This window comes from Pteronotus mesoamericanus, unplaced genomic scaffold (assembly GCF_021234165.1).
Source record: "Pteronotus mesoamericanus isolate MK-2021 breed Mesoamerican mustached bat unplaced genomic scaffold, CSHL_Meso_final contig_657, whole genome shotgun sequence".
NCBI lineage: Eukaryota > Metazoa > Chordata > Mammalia > Chiroptera > Mormoopidae > Pteronotus > Pteronotus mesoamericanus.
In genome coordinates this window covers 11,955,315-11,979,562 of record NW_026555229.1, presented here as the reverse complement: position 1 = coordinate 11,979,562, position 24,248 = coordinate 11,955,315, and the positions used below count along the sequence as shown (strand labels likewise).

Genomic DNA, 24,248 nt, shown 5'->3' with positions numbered 1-24,248 from the left:
TGAAACCCACACAAAGCACAGAAAGTCAACAATTTTGTTTTGAGTCCATGCTGGGTGCCAAGGTCCAATCAGGGCTAGACCTAGACAACTTATGAAATAACGCAACTTAAAGAACCTAAACGTCTGTGTGTCTCCAGGAGGAGTACCTGGCAAACCAGAATTCTAGGCTGGATTTCATACTAATAAGTTGTGTTGCCTTAGGCAAGTCACTTTCCCTCTCTAGGCCTCACTTTTCTCATCTGCAAATGGAAGGGCCAGGACTTGGGGGCCTTTGGGGACTCTAACAAGCTTGGAAATCCACCCGAGACAGGCTCCTTTGTGGGGCCACCGCGGTGGGGCAGGAGGCTGAGGAGCCGTTGTGGGTGAGCCCACACGTCCCATCACTGCCTAGGTAGACAGTCCAGAGTTGCCACTGACGTTGAGGGGCTCAGAGGCCTCAGGTCCGACGGGGCCCAAGCTCGGTATCCAAGTGGCCTGGCCTTATGGGGGACTGTGAGGAGCCAACACCAGTGTCTAGGCCATGGCAGTCAGGCCAGGGGCTGTCCGGAGCTGATCCCCGGAGAAGTGAGCACAGAGTGGGTCTGAATGTTAGGGCCCCACCCCAGTGGGCTGGCTCAGAATCAGGTTTTAGGGCCCACAGAAACATTGGAGAACAAATGGGAACATCCAGGCATGGGGGGCTGCAACTTGAAGCTCCCCAGCAGAATCACTCTATTGCACAGCTTTAGGGGGTGCTATCTTGCAAGACACAATGTGCATGGTGCCCCCTACCATGTGGAGCGACAGCCCGGGGTAGGCGCCCTCAGGCATCATGGCTCCTGAACTTAGGGAAGCAGGATGAGTTCTAGGCCCATTCACTACTTTGGCCAGCTGAAGGGCAGCCAGCAGTTGTGGGGAAGGTTTCTCCGCCCCTCCTGGTAGGTAACTGGAAGTCTGTGCGCAATCTGAGGATGGTATAATAGGTTGGGGTGGGGCAGCTGGAGCAGCAACAGGCTCAGCAGGAACTTCCCCAGATCCACAGTCTGCTCCCACTGATGACAGGCGGCCACGCTCGCTTTGCCCTCCGGGGCCAGCAGACTACCCAGCCCCTTCTCCTGTGTACACAAGAGCACTGCCAAGAGGAGGGGAGGGCCCAGAGAAGGTTCCAGGCAACTCAAAGGACTGGCCAACTGGGCCTAGGAGACTGGTATTGGGTTGAGAAAGAACTTGACGAACGATTGAAACCTGGAGGGTTGCTGTCCAGAGCACAGATTCCCAAAGCAAACTAGATTCCGTGCTGGGCGGCAGTGCAGGGTTTTCATTGTTGATTAACTTAACCCTGAAATAACCTGGGAGGGGACTGGCATGATTATCCCCCTTCACGCCCAAGGAGGCAAGACTTAGGAAGTTATGGAGCTAACAAGCGCCAGGGTGCGGATGAGGCTGCCAGAAGTGGCCCGGCTGTGGTGTGGTACCACGGGGTTCAACCACCGGAAGACTGAGAGCAGTGGGTAGCAGGAATAGGGGCGTGTAAAACACCAAGAGATTTTTCTATCTCATCCTCCAAAAGGGACAGTAGCTCCTTACTTTCCTGGACTCGGCCCTTCCCAAGGTTCACCCCTGAGAATCTCTGATTCCCCCAGAGCCCCAGATGGAAGCTGTTGTGTCCTCTCTTTTCGACTCTTGAGACACATTCCAGATTCAGAGAGGGACCAAATCCCAACCTGTGGGCTGAGCGAGCTTCCCCCCAACAAACGCCAAGGGTTCACTGGGTGACAGGCAGCTACTCACTTACAAGCTTTCAAATTCTCTTTATTAAAAATCTGTTTTTTTCTTTTGTAAAAACAAACACTTGCAGTCAGTTATACAGATCAGGAAAAGTGACAATTTATAGGACATTCAACAAATTCTATTACTTTACAAGTTTCAACTTAAATTAAGTAGTGTTTTTCTTTTTCTCAGAAACTCAAAAAACAAACTCTGGTCCAGTTCAAGTAAAATCTAACAGATCACAGCCTCAGACTGTCCAAGAAAAGGAAACCCGGATACTCACATCAACTTCAAATTTCCCAAATTATCTGGAAATACTGTTTGTATATACTTTATTTCAGGTGTTTACAATGAAAAGAAAATTACATAGACCTTTGGGTTTACTAACCCAGGGCACAAATGAACCTGTTGTTCAAGGTGGCAGCTGCTCTTGAACAATATTTTCGGGGAGACACTTTGAAATGGTTGACAAACACTGAAGAAAAGCTTTAAAAAATAAATCAGTATTTTCCTGGTGCCTTTAATACTGCAGTGTGTATGACACACGGAGGAATAAAAAGAGCAAATTGTAGAGTGGGTGAAGGACCATGCCAATGGAATTGTATAAAAATAAATAAAAATAAATATATATATATACACACACAGATATAGACTGTTGGATAATTTTTTAACTGAGGGTTCGGACCGAGTGCAGAGCGCGCCTCCCCGCCCTCCCAAGGGCTCGCTCCAGCTTTCCAACATGGAGAAGGTCAGTCTGTCAGTAAGGGAGCCATTACATTACTCAGGAATGAGGCTGTGGGAACAGCCATCCAGATTTCCATGGAAACGCTGCTGGGGGGATGTGCTGATGGGGTCAGCTTCCACTTTGCTGGGAGAAAACTGCCAGCCTCTTTGAAAATGCACAGTTCCAGCCTCTGACTGAGGTGGTAGGCTTTTTCCAGCAAGGTTTGGAAAGGAGGCCAGAGAGCTGGCCCTGGGCTTCCCTGTGGTGGGAAGGCGGACACGCAGGGCCAAAGGTTTTCCGAGAAATGGAGGAGGCTGGTTTCCAGAATGCCAGATTAAAAAAAAAAAAAACCAACAACAAAAAACGTGGAGGCAGCCAGGGGACCAGGTCTGGGCTGAGCCACCACCTTCAAACCCTGCTCTGAGACGTGAACCTTTCTGAAGCCCCCAAGTGGCCTGCTGCCAAGTTCAGGTTTCCTGCTTCCTCCAGCTTCTCCTCACCACACCTGTCCAGGCGGATCTGTTTCCTACGGTGTCTTAACTCTTTTCTTGCAGGTTCCCAACAGGTCTCTCCTTGTCAGTGACCATTTGCCCCAAGATTAACACATGATCATTTTATTTGTGTTCTACATTTCTTTCTTTCTTTTTTTTTTTTTTTGGTGCCTCGGTTTCTTCACTGATAAACAGCGTTGAACTCAAATCATCTCTCTACCCTTGTGCCTTTAGTGTGGAGGACAGAATATGCAGTATACTCTTATCTACCTTAAAAAGAAAAATGCAAAAGTAAAAGAAAACCAATCAATCTTTTCCTAGTTTACCTGCCAGCAGTCGGGAATAGAAACAGCAGGGACTATCTTCCAAAGATTGAGCCAGAAAAGCTGCTCCAAGTTGAGTATCTCAGCCGTGGCAACGGCACCAGGCTCCCCTCGGACCTCCCTGAGGTCTTCTCCAGGGTGCAGCCGGGCCTCATTCCCCCTCCACCTTTGTCCCAAAGCCTTCCAACGGAACATCGGACTAGAGCCCGGCAGCCTGCCTGGGGCCTGAAGGCACTGCCCTCTGGTATCAGATGCAGGATGGGAGTAAGGGCTTTGTTCTTCACAACATTTGAGTTGAAGCCTGCACACGGGGTCAACTCTCAGAGACCTCTGACCTTCTGCCAAATTGGAAAGCGCCTATCCACAAACACCAGCAATCCCCGGATGCTCTTCAGTCCCACGGCCTTCTTTCCGTAGCTCCTCCCCCCACTGACACCGCTTAAAACCATCCCACAGCCAGGCTGCTGGAGCCAGAGTGCAGGCACCACGGGTGAGTCAAGGACAGATGCCATCCCCTTGTTTTGGTGTCTCCCGTGGCAGGGAGGCCAACAATCGACCTAAGCGCATACGAACTGCTGTTTCAGCTGGAGGGAGAGGACGCTTCCATTTTCATTTTTCATTAAAGTGAATCTACACCAAATTCATTGTTCAGAACAGAACAAACCCTGGCATCTCCTGAAATCAAGTGGAGGAAAAAACGTTTCAGGGGAAACTGTCAAGAGCTTCCAAAAGGAAGGGCTCATTTCCTCCTCCACAAAATTCTCTGGTAGACGTGTGGAAGAACTGAGAGGGTATGAGAGTTATCGATTAAATCGGGGGCTTTTCAGAAAGGTGGTCCAGCAAGAGGGGCTCCCAGCTTCTGCCAAATGACTGTGAAGGGGCCCCTCTCCGGAGCCGCAGGACCCCACTCAGATCACCCGCCGCCCCCGCCCGGGATGCCCGGCAGAGAAACCATTCCAGGCTCACTGAAGCAGTTCTTGACCCTGGAGCTTCGGTGAAATTTTTTCCTTGGATGACTCAGCCTGGCCGGACCTGTCCTGTCCCGTCAAGAATTTGAACACTGTGAAAATCCCTGAGAAGTTGGATTTTATGAAAAGGAAATTACCCTTGGCACAGAAGGAGGGAGAGGGAGGAGGGGAAGGGAAGAAGAGAGAGAAGCAAATTAAAAGATTGTCTGAAGGACACAGGAGTCACAAGGAGAGAGTGGGTGACCTTCGGTGGGCTGGTCACTCCATGGCAGCGGCTCTGGGAAACACTTCAGGGGCATTTTCAGTCTCTGAGAACAAACCCAGGCAATGTGGCCTGCCCAGTTTTCTTTCCTCTCTGGCTTTAGTTCCCGTCCCGGGGGTCAGGAAGGCCCCACCTGGGCGGGCCCTCCCTCCCAGCTTCCACCAGCGCCGGTCAGAGCTTTTTCTTTTCAAACTGGGGCACGATTCCGCTGTCCTCAGGCCTCGGGCTGCCAGCCCCCTCCGTCTCCTTCAGGCCCTCCTCGGCCAGCTGGGACAAGTACTTCTGCGGGGGGAAGAGAGGGACAAAGGGGAAAAAAGGGGGTCAGTGGTGACCTAGCAGGACAGGAGGGGAGAGGAACAGAAGATATGGGCCTCAGCCTCCTCTCCTATCATTTTGCCTCTAGTGGGTGAGACCCCCTTGCCTGCCTCCCCAGATCCTTCAGGGGCTACAGGACCACGGTAAGCAAGGCACTTTCTCCCCCTTTACGTTCGGTTACAAGGAACGCACATCTCCTGGAGCAAACCTAGAGAGTACGGCTCCTACCACAGCAAACACTTCCATAGCCCTTACCCTGTGCACGCGCTGTTCTAACTGCTTTTCTTATCAGAACTCATTTAATCCTCACTCCAACTCTACTTGTTTTCCAGAAACAGCCCAGTATCCAGGCAGCACGTCCACGTGTGAAGGAAGAGAGAGGGGAGGGAAGCTGGAAGGGCAGGAGGAGAGAAATGCTGTCCTACAGAGATCAGGACAGACAAAACCGCAGCCTGACACCTGAGGCTCCTGACGTCAGGCAGGCCAGCAGGTGGAGTGTCCTGCAGGTCCTTCTACTGATTTCTGTTCTATTGCTGGGGCTGCCTCAAAGCACCACGACACCCACTGCGCAGACCAGCCCCCAGCCCAATGCCGGGCCATGCCTGGGATTCTGGATTCAGCGCAGTGAGACGGAACTTGAAAACGTCTGGGGCCCCAGCTGGGCCCTCGGAGTGCTGGGCAGCTGGAAGCAGTGCAAAGAGCACTGGACTAGGAGTCGGCAGGGTTAGGCCCAGCACAGCAGTCAAGCGTGTGGGCTCTTCTGTCAAACGACCTGGGTTCAAATCCTAGACCTCAGCAGGCAAGTCACCCAGTATCTCTGACATCCGTCAAGTGCAAGTGATAACGGAACTACCACATAAGGTTGCTGTGGCACCCAAGAGAGGTCCCATAAAACATCCAGCACAGCGCTGGCCCAGAGCAGACACTCGGTGATGCTGTCTTTCCTCATGCGCGGCACCTGCCATCTGATGTCAGGAATTCCTCATCTTCTCCCAGCCTCGGACCCTACTCTGTTAAATGGGAGCAGCAGCCTTCCTCCTCCCAGGGTGGCGCTGAGGGGCAGACGAGATGACATAGGCTGGGCCTGCCTGCCCTCTCTAGAGGCGGCGATGGGTGGCTATGAGAGGTAGGTGAGCCTGACGGCGGAGGGGCAGACCCTGGGGCAGGTACAGGTGTGCTCAGAACGGCAAGGGGGCGCGTGTGCTGCCGACGGGCGTGGTCCTCTCTGGATCTGGGGCCAAGCAGGTGTCTGGCTGTCCTATCTGGTGCCAACCCCAGCTGTTGTTCTGGGTCTCTCTGGTGGGCTCTTGCAGGGCTGTGAGCAGCAGATGCAGAGAGAGAACTCCTTCCACCCACTCCCTGCCTCTAAGAGCAATTCCCTACGCCCACTTCAAGGCTTCCTGGTGGGCTAAGGTTACAAGCTGCCTGACTTAGGTGTCAGCCAGCACCTGCTGCTTGGGTCTGAGTTCTTCACTTTTCACACGTATAACTTGGGGTAGGGCGGGTGGGCGAGACTGTAGACAAAGACATTCCGTCAAAGCCACTGACAGAAACCCTATCTGGGAAGCCTGCGTGGAGGGTTCCAGCTCCCGGACAGGTGCACAGGGAAACCTGAACTGTGGTTGGCAGGTGTAAGGGGCTTAGCCACCGTCTGGCCTGGACACGCCAGGGGACCACAGGAATGGCTCTGCCCTACGGTGCAGCCTGGCCCAAAGGCCCAAATCACCGTGTAGTCCACTGTCCTGGAAAAAACACAGGATTTAGAATTAGAGGCCCTGGCTCTCTTCCTGACTTCCTGGGTGACCTTGAGCTCTGCGGTCTAGCGGATAATCTTGGGTGAGATCATAGTTGCCTCCCATTGAGGTATCAGAACCTGCTGGAAAGAGTTTAAAAATTCAGATTCTCCAGCCTAGCCCTAGAGAGAATGAAGAAGCAGATGTCACATGAGGGTAGGAAGCTGGCCTTGTAAAAGAGGCCAGCTGGTATGAGGACCAAGGTCGGGGAAATCAGGAGCAGGTGGTCTTCAAGGCCCCGTCCAGCAATGCCATTCTATGGGTTTCATCTTGCTGCAGTGCGGGACCATGATGTCTTCTGGGTAGATGGCTGCCGTCTGCTGGCTCCGTGGAGCCCAGTCTAAACCCCGGCCCTGGCCAAGTCAGGCCTCACTGTCCTCCCCCGGAAGGAGCTGGGACTTGGGCCTCCAACCCCATGGCTTCCTCAGTCACAGAGCAGCTGCTCTCTGGAGGGGAACCAAGAGGCTTCAATGACCTGAGTTTGGATATGGCCAATGACAGTCCCTTGAGTGGGTCTCAGTTTGCACGACCAGCTGAATAGGGTAAAAAGAGGAAAGTGATTAAGAATCAGGATCTGTTTCCAGGCCTGGTGACTCACTATCTGCGTGGTGGTGGACAAATCGCATAGCTTCTCTGGGTCTCAATTATAAAACAAGAGGACTGGCCCACCTCTGAGTTTTTTATCAAGGGGTACACTTCAAATAGTTTGGGGAACTTTCTCAAATTACATATTCCTGGGTCCCCCAAATTCTACTGGCTATCGGAGCTAGCATGCATATTTTTGGAAACACCATTCAGATGATTCTGGTTCACATCTCCGGGTAAGAGCCAGATCAGCCCTTCTTTAACAATTTAGCTGGGACAGAATGCTGGCCCTGGAACTAGGACACGCTGCCCCTCTGAGGGTCTTCCTGGGTTGAGGCCTTGTGTGTCAAGAAATTAATCTGATTCCTCAATAAAAACAGAAGGCGCTTGAGATACTTTTTCTGAGCCTCTGATATACCATGCTTTCATTAAGACACTAAACCCTGCCTATACCAGATATTAATTATGAAAAACACTTTCTAATGTGTTACATATCAGGTATATATTATAGAGCATATTACTGTATTTCATTGTTTTGAAGATGCTTTTTTTCATATATTAACGTCTCTGAAATTGGGATGCATTTTACAGTTGATGGAGTCTCACTATTTCATTTTCAACATTTTTTTCCTGTTGGTATCAAAAAACAGTGTGTTTTACAACTGATGGCACCCTATGGTTATACAGAGTATTTTTCTATGTCACCTGTTAATATCCTATAGAACTTATTTTATTTCTTGCTTATTCCCTACACTGAATTGGCAATTCCATGAGAACAGCGTTTTGTCTGCACATTTTGTTTTTGTTGCTGTACCTCAGTGCCTAGAACAGTGTCTGGTACATAGTATGCCTGTAACAAATAGTTGCACTATGGATAAACATTTAAAAAAATAGAGTACAACAGTGGCTTTTATTCCAGCAAACAGGGACACTGCACAGGGGAACGGAAACACAGAGAAAGATCTGCATCCTGAACTCCCAGGTGTTGTGAAAGGGGTCAGCCCCGACCATGGGCCAAGTGAACATGAACTCAAGTTACTCAGTGTAGAGAGAGAGGCAGATACAAAAACTTGACCCAGTAGAGTGTTTTAAGTACCACAGTGGAGACAGAGGCTCTGAGAGCACCTGGGAGGCAGCCACCATGTGGAGCAGCTTGGAGGAGGCAGATTTCCACATGGTGGAAGGTGAGAGAAAAGAAACAAGAGGCCAGAGAGCCCCCAGAGTGAGACAGGACAGGGAAGGCCAAGGGTTACCTGTAAGTTCCTGTAGTGGATAGCACTGCGACAGTGGCTTATCTTCGCCATCTCCTCACTGGTATAGAACAGCCCGCAGAGCTTGCAGTAAAACCCAGTCCTGGGCACCACGAACTCCACCCCTGCAGAAGGATGGGGGATGGACAGGGAGGCCGTTAGGAGGGCGCTGGGGGGGCCCTTGTGGTCCTGCAGCCTTCAGGGGGAAATGGGGACAGTGAGCTCCACCCCTCACTGGCTGTTGACTTTGGTAACCTCGCTTCTCCAAGCCTCAGTTTCCTCCTTTGCAAAATAGGCACAAAGAGGCTAGCACCCACTTCATTCGCAGGTGGCTCTGCTCAGCGAGGACGTGCTCTGCAACTGCCTCTGGGAACTAGGTCCAGGACTCCTGAGGACTAGCCAGTTTCTGGAGAAAGGAGGTGGAAGGAGGTTTCCTACAGTTCACTTGCTGGATGTCGTTTCTTTGCAGCAGCTGCAGCCAGGACTCCGGGAGAATGCTCTCATTTTTGTTTATTTTAGAATTATACTCATCAAAGAAAAAACTTTAAGTAAACAAAAGTGAGGAAAAATCACACAGAATCATTCCAATTAAACATCTCCTTCTGCACTATCTATAGGTAAAGCCTTTGTGTGGGGGCCGGGGGAAGAGATTTAATTATACCCTAAGTGCCACGTGTCTCCTCCCTTTTTCCTGTTACAGTGTATCGTAAACATTTCCCCACCTTTTTCCAGTCTTTACATCTGAACCACCAACTAATCGAATTTTAGTTGTCATTTGTTAATGTAAGTCCCAGGATTCTGGGAGGACTTTCGATTCTAAGGAAAGAAAATCGTGGCCCAACAGCCTGAGAAGTGACAGTGTCACAGCCCAGACAATTTGTCTTTGAAGGGATGGTGACTGTTTCAGCCTCCACCAAGGTATTTCAGGGGTCGTAGTTTTCCTCTTGAAGACACTGTCAGCAGAAAGAGTCCAAGTCTGAGAGGGTGCAGACCGGATGCTAAGAACCCACGTGACCTGGGGAGAATCCATGGAACCCCCTTCCGGGCCTCAGTTTCTTCAGGCACCTGATTGTCCAGAGCCAGCAAAAGAGCAGGATGTGAAGCTGTGAAAAGCAGGAGCCACCACAGAACTAAAGGAGAGGGGCTGGCAGATTTCAGATCTGCTCCCAGCTGCAGCTACTCCCTGCATGTGCTGACCCTGGAGCGGAGCTCTGCCACTGCCATCTGGTTAGCCCCTTGCCCTCCTGGGGCTGGTGGGAGAGCCGGCCACACTGGGTGCGGGGGAGAGGGCAGCTGGGAGCAGCAGGCCAGGGAAACAGCTGTTTCTTGCAGAGAAGGAAACAGACCAGGCTGCTATCAAGGTGCCGCAGGGGACCCCGAGTCTGGGGCTTCCTTCACATTCCTCCTCCCACCTCCTGTGAGGCAGAGCTGAGTGCATAGGAGAAGCACAGACGTGTAATTACAACTTTCTTTTTTTTCCCATTTCAAAAAAGCCACTCTCCAGCGTGGAGGGGCAGGCCCGAGGGAGGAGGGCGCCTTGGAGGCCTGCCCACAGCCTGTCTTGACAGACTGCTCCTCCACGGTTCAGGGCCTGGGCCGCCTCCCCAGCCGGTTTTCTCTGGCTGCCACGTAGCACGCGGCTGTGCCCTCAGCCGTCCCCAGAAGTAAGGTGGCCTCACTCAGGCCCAGCTGCCTGGAGGGAGGCTGAGTGTCCCGCCCCTCCTCACCCGCACTGCAAAGGACGGCAAATGGCTCCGGCTTTGCCTGTGAGTGGGCAGTTCGTGCCTCTACCTCACAGGCGGGCCCTGGCTCCTGGTGCGGCAGCCAAAAGAGCGTTAAGCAGGGCCCGTTTTCTCCTCTGTTCCTACAGCAGCATAGTTCTGCCCCTTGTGGCTGCTCTACAGGAAGAAGAGGCTCCCACAAGACAAGACAAAGGCAAGTTAAGATAGCAGATGCAGCCTCGGGGAGCAGACATGGGCCTGTGATCGGAGCCTCCCGCCCCCCCCCCCCCCGGCCCTGTGCCAGCCCCTGCAAGACAGGCTGGTGCCAGGAAAGCAGCCCTGGGGTTTTTCCTGCCGGCCCTGGCTGCGGGCTTGCAGGAGTCTCCCCGTTTCCTAAGACTCCTTCCAGCCCTGTCCCGGTCCCCCCGAAGGGAGGCAGCTGGCTCAGAAACCACCACGGAGCACAAAGCAGGGCCTGAGATAGATTTCACTTCAACAAAAGCTTCCAATGGGGGAAAAAAAAAAAAGGCTTGGAAGCCAGAGGAAGGAAAACAAAATTTAGAGTCAGATGGACCTAGCTCTTTTACTTACACGGTGTGATCTTCAACCTTTCTGAGATGAGTTTCCTCATCTGTAAAATAGGAATAAATCATACCACAAATGGTGCTATGGGGAAGCGCCTCTCATTTTGCCTGGTGCTCAGAAAATACGAGTTTCAACACATGCATGAAACATTTCTCGACAGAGGCCAGCCGGCCACGCGTTTGCCTCCCTGCCCTCCGACCTTCCACCACGGCTGCCAGGAGGACCGGGCTTCACAGTTTGGCGGCAGCTCTCCTCCCCGCCCCCGCCCAGTGGCTGGTCAGAAGTACCAGGCAGTCAAAAGAGGGCACTGGGAGAGTCTGAGGGGAGGCTCCCCAAATGCCTGGTGACTCCCCTGTGTAACTGGGAGCGGTCACAGGCACTGCAGGGCCAACGCCACCTCAGGATGCCTCCAGAATGCCAGGGCCAAGGGAAGCGGCAGCATCAAGGCAAACCGCCACAGCCCTGACAAGTTCCGTAGCCACTCGGCTGTCCCATTTTTCAGCTTCTATTAAGTACAATAATTAAAGCTGCATTTGCCTTTTCTAATAATAGCTCCTGGCACGGGTAATTCTAACTCCGTCATCCCAGCAAAGCCTGGGATGGGTGGAGGGGGAGCTTGCATTGTGCAGGCAATGCCCTTCAGTTCTGGTTAAGAGCAGGCCTTGGCAGGCCCACACTGCCTGGAGTCACCCAGAGCCCCCGCCCCCGGCCCACCCCCAGTCCTGAGCAAGGGGCCTTCGCCTCCCATTCCTGTCCATGGTGAGCCCTGACCTTGGCATTCCTCATTCTGCCTCCCTGCTCTCTATGGGGACAAAGCCAGAAAGTTGTCCCCCACATCGCGCAAAGTCTCTGCAATGGTGGCCGATCGTGCAGAGTGAAGGGTTAGGCAGCCCCAGTGACAGAAAACATAGTAGGTCTCAGTAACTACCTCATGAACAAATAACAACAAGAGAAAACCCTAAGTACCTCCTCCTGGAAGACACTAAAACCTTACAAGTATTCATTCATTTAATCCTCAAAATAACCCTACATGGCAGGCTTCTGTTACTATGCCTGATTTGTAGATGAAAAACGCCAAGCAGAGAGGTTAAATAAGCAGCTCTTTGCCCCCCAGCCAGCTGGGTCTGAACCAGGGAGTCAGATTCCACAGTCTGTGCTCTGAGCCACTGCACAGCATTGCCTTCCCTACATGGTGCTGCCTGAACTGGAGGAACGGCAGGGCAGAGTGGTCTCAGATTAGAAACCCTCGGTTCTGACCTGCACTCGCCATGTGAGCTCAGGAAGTCTCTGCGCCTCCGTTCTCTCACCTGTCAAATGTGGAATATAGTACCATACTCCTCCCCACCCCCAGAGATCAATGCAATAGTGGGTTTCCAAGCTAATGGAAAATAATAATCAAGTACAAAACTACAATTTATAATAATACCAAACCAGAAACAACCCAAATGCCCACCAACGAAGAATGAATAAACCAAACATGGTATGTCCATATCCACAAAAAAAAAAAAGAAAAAAGGAAACCAATCATAGCCACACCATACAATACAGAAGAACCTCAAAATAATTATGCTGAATGAAAGAATCCAGGCAAAAAAAATTCGTATTCTCTGGTCCCTTTACATAAATTTCTGGAATGCAAACCAGTATTTAGTGACCAAAAGCAGCTCAGTGATTACCTAGGGACTGAGGTATGAGGAAGGAGAGATAAGAAAAGAGTACCAGAAAATTTCAGGGGTGATGAGTATGTTCAATATCTCAATTGTGGTGACGATCTCCCAGGTGAGTACATTTGTCAAAGCCTGTCTGACAGTATACTTTAAATACGTGTACTTCATTGCACATCAATTATACCTCAATAGAGCTGTTTCAAAGAACAGAATGAGACACGATTTCCCTCCTTACAGATTGGTCAAGATTAAAAACTGATAATACCCAGTGTAAGCCAGGATGTGGAGAATGAGAACTCTCACCCAAGGTAGCAGTTAAAACTGGTATAATCTTTCTGGACTGCAATTAAGTAGCAATTATGAAAATGGGAAATGCAAATACATATGACCCCACAACCCCCAGGCAAGGACGCTGTCCTACAGAAACAATGGCACACAAAGGTAACAGTGCGTTCAGGAGGCGTCAGAGCACAAGGGCAGCATGGGGCTAGAGTCAAGCTACTGGGGTTGAAATCCTGATTCCAGTCCTGGCTGATCTTCAGCTTTTGGTTGTTGTTGTTGTTGTTTTTTTAAATATATATATATATATATCTTATTTTATTTTTTATTTTTTATTTTAGAGAGAGGGGAAGGGAGGGAAAAAGAGAGGGTGAAAAACATTGATGTGATATCAATTGTTTTCCTTTGGTATGGGTCCCAAGGGACCGGACCTGCAACGCAGGCATGTGCCCCGACTGGGAATCGAACAGCGACCTTTGGGTTTGCAGGACAATACCCAACAATATGAGCCACACTGGGAGCTGATATTTAGCTTTGTCACCCTGCATTTCAGATTTCTGAATTGTAAGACAGGAATAAAAATATTACTGACCTCATAGGAGTTTTCAGAGACTTAAATGAGGTAATATCAATACATGCAAAACACCAGGAATGGTGCTTGCCTAGCACATGATAAAAATAAAAGCTTAGCTATTACAGCATTTTAATAATGGGGGAAAAAAAGACTAAAATGACCCTAAATGTTCACAAGTAGAAAAGTTAGGGTATACCTTTTAAGATGGAATATTTACAGTGGTTAAAAAGAAGGAATTTTCCATGTACTGACATGAAGAGATCTCTTAAGACTCAGCGTTAAATTTAAAAAGCAAACTGCTGAACATTATGTATGTAGTGTGACCCTATTTTTTGTGGAAGGGAAATTATTTGTGGGTATGACAGTGCCTTCCACTGGAGTTGGGGAGAGCCTGGGAGGAAGAGACACAACTTTCAATACTTTATATGGTTCTGATTTTTTAATTGTTACAGTAATCTTTCACATTTTTTGTAATGAAAAACAATAATAAAAAGAGACAAATTATAAGGCAGCAGAGCCCTGCCCAGACCGGTGTGGCTTAGCTGGTTGGGTGTCATCCTGCAAAGTGAAAGACTGCGGGTTGAATTCCCGGTCAGGGCACATGCCTGGGTCGCAGATTCGGCCTCCAGTTCGGGTGCGTGTGGGAGGCAACCGATCGATGTTTTGCTCTCTCATCAGCATTTCTCTCCTTCTCTTTCCCCCTCTCTAAAAATAAATATATAAAATCTTTAAAGAAATTATAAGGTAGCAGAATTTATTGTGTTTTTGCTTCTATGTCTGTGTCAATTAGAGTCCAAGTTTTTGAATGACAAGAGACTCGTGTTGCCCTTTTCGGTGTCCCCAGAGTGGCTAGCACAGGGCCACGCACCTGGAGTGCTGCTGACGGGCTGAATGCATGAAGAATGCAGAAACAAACTGTCTAGCACCTTTTTCCCGCGAAAGGCAGCTTTTGCAACTGATTCCTAGGGTTACAACACTCAGGGCCCTCACGCAGCCACCTTAGTTCATTCTAAGGTCAGCATTTATTTTTTCCGGCTTTTGTCCTGAGGCATGCTGGAGGCTATATAGTAACTTTATCCCTTAAAAACAAACAAACAAACAAACAAAAAGACATTTGCTTTCCAATCCGACTCTATGAAAATGGTAAGCTTGGAGAAACAATATGACATTTTTAAAAGGACACGAAAAATAAAAAAAGAACCTCGATGAAACGGATGAGCCTCCATGCTAACCAGCCCCCGCCTGACTGAGCAGACACGTGGTCACGGGCAATGGTCATCACATAACCTGCACTTCTCACACTTCCTTGTGGCACCTCCCCAAGCTCACTCCCTGAGCAGCTGCTACTACTACTTTCTCGCTGCTTTCCAACCTTTCAGAGTCAACGCAGACACTCAAAGATGATCTTGGCTGAAGCGGGAGTCACCGGGTTAGCAGCGGTGTCAGAAGCTCCCAGGGAACTTTCTGAAAGGACCTCCACTTGCCACCCTGAAACTCCAGTTAACTCTCCTTTCTGACAATGGGTCCCAGGTGCCCCTCCCTGACCCATTCCAACACTTCCACCATTGAAAACCCACCGATCTGGTCCAATTCCACATCTTAGGTGAGGAAACTCAGGCCCGCGAACCCCCAAACCATTGCTGCGTGTGAGGGCTTACCATTCCTCTGCCTGGAGACTGACACATCACCCCCCCCTCCTCCCTCCTACTCCCCTGATCTCTGTTCTGCCTCTGGCTGGGTTGCCCTCCCCCGGCCACATGAACTCTGACCCTAACCCTAACATCCCACTTCAAGGCCTCCAAGAAAAGTATCTTTACATCTTTTTTCCTCTTTTTTCAGTCGATTTGTTACTAAAAAAACCTGAAGTGACTGGAAAAAAAATAAGCCCCAAACCAAAAATCATTCCTGGGCCTGACTTGCCTGAGGACAGGCAGTCACCCAGCAGGTGGAGAAAGGGCCCAGGTCCCTCTCAGCTCAGCGTTCTCACTGTCCATGGGATAGCCTGCATTGGGAACAGACCCTGCATAGCTTCACTGCCTCAGGGACGCTAATCGCCCAGAAGAGAGAAAGGTAGCACTGCTTCGGGAAGGGCTGGGGAAAGGAAGACAGGAGAGACAGAAGCAGAGACGGTTCATGTTGACGGACCCCGTGGCGGCCACGGGCCCTCTGCGTCCCTTGCCTGCACGAGGGCTGCGTGGTCAGGAACAGGGCACTCCCTGGCCGGGGAGCAGGCCCTCCGAACTCCAGCTCCCGGGGCAGTCAGTGCTCGTCAAGGCTTGGCCCAAGCGGTATCCGCTCTCCTATGGAGACTGAAACTGCAAGAGACTTGAAAGCAGCATCTTGCAAAAATGCAGGTTATTGCATCAGACACGAAAAACATCAACAAGGTGACGAACAGCCCTGCCAAGCTCTTAGACGTTATTAGGGAGCTATCATTTCTGGGATCTGACTTCTCAGGAAGGACTGTGTACTTCGCCTACCTAGAGGAATGCTAAGTTCACTGAACACATCCTCTGGTTCCCAGCAAGGCAAAGAAAGGGGCTGTTTCAGCTCCACTTCTGTGTATTCCGGTGACCTCACATCCAGAGACTTCACTTCCATGTACCTGGAGTTCTCTGCAAAACACAAGCCAAAGCAAAGCAGTAATGAACTACATGCCTCCCCGAATCCCTGAAATTCTACTCCTCGTGCTGTGTGATCAGGGCTGGTCCCTTGGACTGCTTAATTACATGCGGCCAGGGCAAGGACTGCTCATTAGAACCCAAGTGCTATAATTTAAGAGCTTATTCCATTGCCAAAAGAATGCCACACACACGGTAACTTGGCAAATCTCTGCATTGAGCCTGAGGGGGATGGGCTGCTGAGGCCTTGGGTGGGGACAATCCACGCCCACTCCCCCCAACTTTGTATCACTCCATCTCTGCAGAAGGAAGAATTACTGAAGGGCAAAAATTGTGCTGACGTGCCCAGCAGCACCGGGGCTGGCAGCTAAGACCGTGTCATTCTCTCACCCCAAGCTCGTAGAGCCGTGTTATTAAACATGAACTCCAAATACTGGGTAAGCTAACAAGCCATGAACGCCGGTGCATGTTGAGACTTATGCCATGAAAGAAAAGGGGTTCAATCAGAGCAAGGTGAACGTTTCACTCCTCCTTTAGTCTTGCCTGCTCTGGACACAGCCCAGGCCTCGGCGTTTCTCTAGCAACAAGAAGGCAGCTCGTGACAGTTTCCATGGAGACTCGGATCCAGGCAGGTGAAAAACAGCTCAGGTCAGCTTGACATGGAGGAGAGCCTGAGCTTCCAGCTCCCCTACCAGCTGGGTCCGAATGCTTATTTTGAAGTCTTTCCTCTACAGTTTCTGTGCCCGACTCCTGCCCCCCTACTTCAACCTCAGGAACGCTACAGGCTTTCTGTGAAAGGAATATCTGTTTTTTCCCACTGGGAGAACATGGAGGGTTACTCCTCCTTCCTGCCCCCAGAGCCCTTGATGGATCTTAGTTTCCACTTGGCAGAGAGGACAGGGCTTAGCCTATTTTAAACTCTGTTTTTCATGATGTCATAGTGCCAGGCACAGACACAGCATCACCTCCAACGGAGGCAGAGGAGGTCCTGGGACGAGTCTGGTTTCACCATCGGACCCTGAAGAAAAGTGGGTCTGAGGTGGAAAGAAGGGGGACAGGCTGCACCCCTTAGTAAGCCCCTCGTTCCTCCCTCTGCCCCTCCTTCCCGGGCCTCCCAGACTCCCGCTCCCGGGCCTCCCAGTAATAACAGCGTGGGTGGTCCTCTGCTGCACAGGCTTAGGGGCGGTTTGCTGTCCCCAGGAACTTTGGCTGATAACTCAAACCTTTTGCCAGTTTTAGTTGTCAGAGTCCATCTGGGCTCCCATAAATTCAGAGAAATCCGTCCTATCTGAGTTTGCTTCTCAGAAAACATGTGATCTCCTCTCTGATTTCCTTTGCACCATTTACTAAAAGCTCTAACAGTTCAACCAGGCTTTGAGAAGCTCGCTTTCTGCACCAGCTGGAATGCAGGCCGAAACCTTTCTTCCATTCGCTCTGGCCTGTACAAGCCCGCTCACTTCTCTAGGTGAGCAGCGGTCCCATCAACCCAACCACACAGGAGGAAAGGGAGGTAGTTACCCTGGGTCGACACTCCTTGGCAAGCCTGGCTTTGGAGGCCGGTTTCGGCGGGGGGGCTGGCTTTCTCTTCCACGGGGCTGCCTTCACAAGCCCCTTCCTCGGGAGTCCCCTTGGCCTTGCTGTCATCAAGAAATGGGCTAGGCTGCCGGGCCCTCTCCTCTGCTGGCTTGGGGGAAGACATTTGCTGGAGTGCAGGGGACAGACGAACATCTGAGCTCTCCGCTCCCTTTGCCTGCTTCTCGTGGCAATCTGAACCCTGCAGCGAGAGGCCTGTCTCGCATTCAGCTGGCTTCTGCTCAGCCTCCAGATTTAGGCCAGGCATTTCCACGTCCGTGTCACTGGGACAGCTCGTGGAAGCAGAAGGCACTTCTTTGGGAGACTTGAGGCTGATTTCCGTAGCCCCGTTACCTATGGTCTTGACCCCTTCCTTGGTGAAATCCTTGGCTAAGTCCAGGTGTAAGGCAGTTGTCACACAGGGACACATTTCTGGGCACAGTTTGTCCTTCTGGTCAATGGGCATGATCTCTTCCAGCTCTGGGAGGTCCGGTTCCATGATAAAATCTTCTTCCTCCCCTACCTCGTCCACTGTCACCAGCTCCTCCATGTTCGTGGGGTACCAGCTCTCGTCCTCTGCTTCACTTCCACTATCCCAATCTTGATCCTGAATAAAAATACAGAACGGAGGTCAGAGGGTGGCTGAGGAGCAGGTCTTAGTCTTCAACCAGAGGGCACAAGCCTTGACCCCAGGACCCCTTAAATCAGAATGATCCTGAGCCTTCTTACTTCTACCTGGGAACACTATTAGAAACTGTAAACTACTCAAGTCCCACATCACTGATTCACCCCCAGGATGAGGTTCAAAATAGCACATATTTGAAATAAGCCCTTAATGCTTAATCTACCATGTTTAATGTGGCACAGAGAATTTCAACCCGTGGTGCAGAGGTGCTCAGTAAGTAGTTTTTGAATGAACAAATAAATGATTAAGCTGTAAACTCTAAGAAGATCAATGCGTTGGAGCTATTCTCTTGCATGTAAAGCAGCACTAAACAGAACTGCAACGAAGTCCCCCATAAAATGCCCCCAAGCACCCTCTCCCAGCAAGGCTGCACCTTCCACAGCCTGGTGCATAGTAGGCCCTTCCTGAAACTTTTCCCTGGTGTCCCCAGCAGCCTACAGACCCAGCAGCCAGATTTAGGAGATCAGCTTCTCGGCCAGTGATACCCATCTCTCCGCCTCTCCTGACCCATAAGGCACGAAGCTGGCCACTTTCCAAGGACATTTCTTTGGGCTGCGGCAGCTCCAGCACTGTCACTGGGTTTTTCATTTTAATTATGTAAAATAATCTTTACGAGCACAGGAGATGTCTTGTTAATCCCAGGATCTGGGCCTGCTGAGGTCAGGGCTCCAGACCGAGTACCCAAAGCCCCCCCTTCCAGTCTCAGTCCCTCCCAAGGGACTGGCCTATTTTGAGAACCTGGCTCCGAAGGCCCAGTCCTTTTTGGGCACATGTTTTCTCTTGTGAGCACAGCCAACTTGCTGGAGAGTACGGCAGGGCTTGGGCATGTGGTCAAGATCTCCCCATGCGGACAACACAGAGGACCCAGGCAGAGCCATCCCTCCAGGAAGTGCTGCAGAGGCGGCTCCACTCACGGGGCCACTGGTGGGGTCTCGAACACATCCCACATGGCAAGCTCCCAGGCATCACTGGACGCGATGGGGAATCCTGCAACTTGGTCCCCAATGGCTTGTTGTGCAGCCAGGGCTACACTGTTGGCAACTGGGACAAATTTTACCTTCTTTGTTCTTGTGTTTTCTAGGTCAGAGGACTCTGTTTCTTTCTCCTGCCGGTCCGCTGATGGGGTGTTTTCTTCCATGCCCTCTCTTCCAGCCTTGCCAAAGGAAGAAGAGAACAAATCAAATCAGCGGTCAGCAGTGGCACAGAAAAAAGGAACGCCAAGGTGGTGGGCACAGCTAACAGTTTTCGGGTGTGTTGCACATACATTTCTTTTATCCTCACAAAACCTCTCAAAGGCAGGTGCTATTATCATCTTTGTTTTACAGATGAGGAAACTGAGGCTCAGAGAGCCTAAGTAGCTCATTCGAGGTCACAAGGTCACACAGACAAGTGCAGGCCTGGACATGTCTTGACGGCTGGACTGGTATCTTTAGGAGGCCAGAAGCCCCTGGCAAACGGGGGTTTCTTGGCAGCTGTGAAACCTGTACACAGTGAGGGTGAGTAGGGGGGTTCGGGGTGCACTGACCCTGGGGTTATGAACCATCATGGTGCCATCTCCCCATCAGATCTGTCTTGGCCATGAAAAGTCACATCCAGGCCACTTATGGGGAAGAAGGGGGTTGCCACCCATCCATGCCCCCTCACCTCTCTTGTGCCCCACCCCTGTCCCAGAACTATAGCCCCAAGGGCCACCTCTTCCCTCAAATGATGTCCCTTGTAATAATGCTCATGTCAGGGGGACTGAACAATTGAAAGCAAATGTCTGGTTTGAGAACGAGGGTCTCTCCGCAGACCTTAAAACAGGACTCAGCAAACTATAGTCCTTGAGCCAAATGTGACCCAATGCCTCTTTTTGTAGTCTGTGAACTAACAACGGTTTCACATTTTTAAACAGTTGCATGTTAAATGATTGTGTAAGCACCTACATAATATCCTCAATTTCGCTCCTTGGCCCGCACAGCCTAAAATATTTACTATCCGGTGTTTTGTAGAAAAAGTTTTGCAACCCCTGTTTCAGTTTTGGGAGGACATTCTCCCACGGTTTAACTTCTGGCCACCAAGTCAATGACTGTTCCTGGGGCTCTCAGGGGCCAGGTGCATTTTCTCTGCGTTTCTGGCTGAGGTTGGCTTAGGGTAACTGACTGTACTTCTGATTTCTTACGAGACACACCCCTGCTGAGTTGAGAGGAGCCAGCTGGGACAGGAGCTCAGGGCTGACTGGTTTAACCAGTTACTACTGGACAGGGGAAGACGGTTGAAAGCCTCAAGTCCCTGTTCTCTCCACTGTTGGGAGCGCGGTATTCCACGAGAATCCCTGCTTGAGTCCTCCGAGGTAACCTAAGGGCACGGCAGCTGCAAATGCCTTTTTAGCCATCAGAACCCACAGCTTCTCCCAACAGGGGACTGCTTCCCTTTATTTTTATCTCCCTGAATAAATTATCCATGGCCTCCCATTGCCAAAATAAATAACCCACATCGTGTCCACACAGTTACTGCAGCCACACTCCTCAACGAACACAGTAAAGGGAGCCTCTCCAGTTCAAGCTCGGGACGGAGGGCCAGGCTGGCCAGGCTGACGCCCCCACCAGGCAAACCCCTGCTCTTCCCCCTGCAGGCACAGGAAACAGAGCGGTGCCTTTCAGTGCGCCTGTGGCCCTGGGACCACCTGCAGGTGACAGCAGCAGCTTAAGGGAAACAGACAAATGCTACCAATGCACCCCACTGCCCGCACTCGCTCAGGGACCAGCTAGGTCCCGACTGCTGCACGCAGGGCTCTGTCACCCCAGGGCTATGGCCACCATAAGCCACCTCCTAACTGGTCTCCACCTTCTGCTCTGCAGCCTCCTCCCACGTCTGTGCTCCCCAAGGCAATCAAAAATGCTTACTCTACAATGCAAACACATCCCCACTGCACCTTCTAGCTTAAACATTTCATTTGCCTCCCCTTGCACGTAGGATAAACAAAAATCCTTAACCAGCCTCCAAGGCCTGGCATGATGTGGCCCCTGTTGAAAAATCGGCCTCGCCTGCCACCATTCTAACCCAGTGTCGCTCCAGCAACACTGGCCTCCAGCCACTGGGCCTTTGCACATGCTGTTCCCTCTGTCTGCTCCTCTTCCTTTTCACCCAGTAAATACCCACCATTCCTTCAAATCTCAACAGTCACATCCTAACCTAGGGAGGCCTCTGCATAGTGACAGGCACTGACAGCAAGGTATGCCTCCACGTCCTCCTTAGCACTCAACGCTCACACTCACTTGAGGAATTATTTGATTAGTATGTTGTTCCATCAGACCATGAGGTCCACAAGATCGGGGGTCTTTCCGCTTCACTCACAAGTGAGTCCTAGTGCTGGGTGCTCCGTGGATATTGGTCAATAAAAGAATGGAAATTGGTAGGAGAGGGTGGAATGAATAATAAGTTTGCACCTGCCCCCCAGTGTGCTTGAATCCGTGTCTGGGCTCTGAATTGAGAATAAGTGGTTTTCTATTTCTCCCTCCCAAAGATGGTTTACCCTGGCAGCGTGCTCTGGGGATCTCTGGGCTCCCTCTGTCCCATGACATGTTTTGGTCCATACAGTTTCTAAAAGGTGGGAAATTTCCACAGCTACCTGGACTTTGGTCTTCCTCCAAGAAGTGGGAGACCTGACAGCGCCGGGCATGCACCCCGGGGTAGCAGCACAGAGTGGAGGGGAGCCTGGCTGCTACCAACAGGGAGGCACCTCCTTCTCCGCTGCCATGGCCCCTTCTCTCCACCTGGCTCCACTCACATGACCTGGTCTGTGTCACCTGCCTGGCTTCTCTCCTCAAGGCATCTGGGTCTGTAACCCTTGACCTCTCCCTTCCAGTAGAGTGGAGGTGTGCTGCTTTCCCACGTTCTCCCAAGTCAGTGACTTCATTTCCTCCCTCCCTCCTATGATCTTGTGGTCAGGGCTGGCCCTTAGGCGTGGGCCTGGCCGCCCACAAACACTGAGCAGCCCCGACACCAGCTTCTCCAGCACAGGCCTTTCTCCAGAGATCCCAGAAGGTTTCTAACAAGCACGAGCTCATTAACGTCCTACAACAGCCTTGTGATCACACCCATTTCACAACCAAGAAAACCGAGGGAGAGCAGAACAGGGTGTGACCTGGTTCTCAGAAGCCAGGCCATTGCCTCCAGAGTCTGGGTTCAGTCATTTGTTTCTTCAGGAAGTATGTACTGAACGCCCATGCTAATCTAGGGACCAGGGACAGAGCAGTGAACACAGCAAACAAAAGTTCCAGTCCTCGTGGAGCACACACTAGGGGAGGTGGGAAGGGGGTGGACAGATATTAATAAAATAAATAAAGGCATTAGGGGATAGGTTAGAACGAGATAGGTGCTACCACGGGAAGGAAAGCTGGGAAGAAAGAGAAGTGTGTCACTGTGATGGTATGTGATGACCAGGATAAACCTGCAGAGAATGTGACAACGGGTAAAGACAGAGGAGGTGAGGGGGGGCCCCCATGGAGTTGAGGGTAGGGCTCCCAGGCAGGGCCCGACGGTGGGAGGTGCCCGGCATATTATAAGAAAGGCAAGGACGCCATCCTCAGCCCTGTTGCCTTCGTTCCCAAGTCCAGTCCTTCTGTTGGTTATCTGAGTCCTGGGCAGCCCTGTGGGAATCTGGGTTGTTCTAAGATCACAATATAGAGTCTGAGATCAGGAAGGAAAACTCTTTGTTCTGCTGTTATTCCACCAAAGAGTGGTCGACTCCCTGCCTTCAAACCCACAGAACCGATCTGTGGGGGACCCCAACTAGTCCCCACTGACCCCACTCTAAGGCTATGAAAGGCAGAACCAGTGAGAGGGATAGAACGGTGGGAAAACCCATGAAGCTTTCTGGGAATTGTTTTTGCATCAGGGGCTCTCCGAGAGACCTACAATGTGTGGCACCTTAAACGGGCAAGGGTGGTGCAAGCCCACAAAGCGCTGGTAAACAGCAGGAGAAACAAGGTTACCAAAGAAGAGTCTCAGGAGTGTGGGTAGGAGTGAGAAGGGGCAGCTCCACCCCTCTTCTGTGGGAACAGATGGTTCCAGACTCGCACTATGAGCCCTTGCTCTCTGCCCCCTGTGCTTTTTCTTGAGTCACTGACCTGTCACTAGCACTCGGGACACCACCAGCATATACAGTTGGCCCTCTGTGCCTACAGGTTCCTCATCTGCAGATTTAACCAACTTTGGATAGAAAGTCTCAAAACTAAAGTTACATTGTTGTTGACGTGTACTAGGTAGTTGCATCTTTATTGAACATGTAGACTTTCTTTTCTTGTCATTATTCCCTAAAGAATACAGCATTAACAACTGTTTACATAGCATTCACACTGTATTAGGTATTATATAAATAATCTAGAGATGACGTAAAGTATATGGAAGGCTATGTATAGGTTATATGAAAATACCACACCACCTTATATAAGGGATTTGAGCATCCTCAGATTTTAGTATCCCCAGGGGTTCCTGGAACCAATCCCTGGGGACACTGAGGGAGGCCTGAACACTCTTCTTAAAAACATCCATTCATTCATAAGTCCTCAGGATCCAGTCCAAGTCCTCAGTGAGGTACACAAGGTCCTTTACGCCCCACCCCCCACCCATCCCCTAGTCTCATCTCCTGACCTTCCTCCTGCTAGGCCAGTCAGGAGAAAATTGTGGCACACTTTGAGACGGGCAAAAAATCAATGGGTGTCCTTTCGATGGAATGCTGGGCAGTTTACCAGCACACCCTTCAGGGTATCTGGTTCCACAGGAGTCTGTACCTTAACTTGAACTGAGCTGTTTTACAACTCTGTAAATAGCAGATAACTGATAGTCGAGCAACTGATTCTTGTTGGGAGAGATGCAAAGGAATTTTATCTGGAGGAGCTGCAATTTTATCTGGTCCCAGGTTCCCTATGAGAGAGGTCTGTTTTGCCTCTGTTGGCAAATTCATGTCCATGTTCCTGATTGCCTCGACATGTTGCCTGATTTTTAGATTTTCCTTGGAACTGGCTTTTACATCTCAGGGTTCCCTCATTCATTAATGAGTTAAATAGCATCTTTGACATGCATCCATTTTATGTTTGCATG

General features: G+C 50.7%; 1 protein-coding gene across 4 annotated transcripts in view; it reads right to left on the bottom strand.

The window, feature by feature from the left end:
• Positions 1-1,795: 1,795 nt before the first annotated feature.
• Positions 1,796-24,248, bottom strand: part of RBM20 (RNA binding motif protein 20) — a 179,960-nt gene continuing 157,507 nt past the window's right edge. For all 4 annotated transcript variants that reach the window (XM_054581494.1, XM_054581493.1, XM_054581496.1 and 1 more), the window contains 5 exons: positions 19,222-19,317; positions 17,426-18,086; positions 15,767-15,901; positions 8,464-8,585; positions 1,796-4,799 (listed from right to left, as the gene is read on the bottom strand). In XM_054581494.1, the coding sequence (XP_054437469.1) occupies positions 4,689-4,799; positions 8,464-8,585; positions 15,767-15,901; positions 17,426-18,086; positions 19,222-19,317 (1,125 nt within the window). In that variant the 3' untranslated portion in view covers positions 1,796-4,688. The remainder of the gene's footprint in view (positions 4,800-8,463; positions 8,586-15,766; positions 15,902-17,425; positions 18,087-19,221; positions 19,318-24,248) is intronic.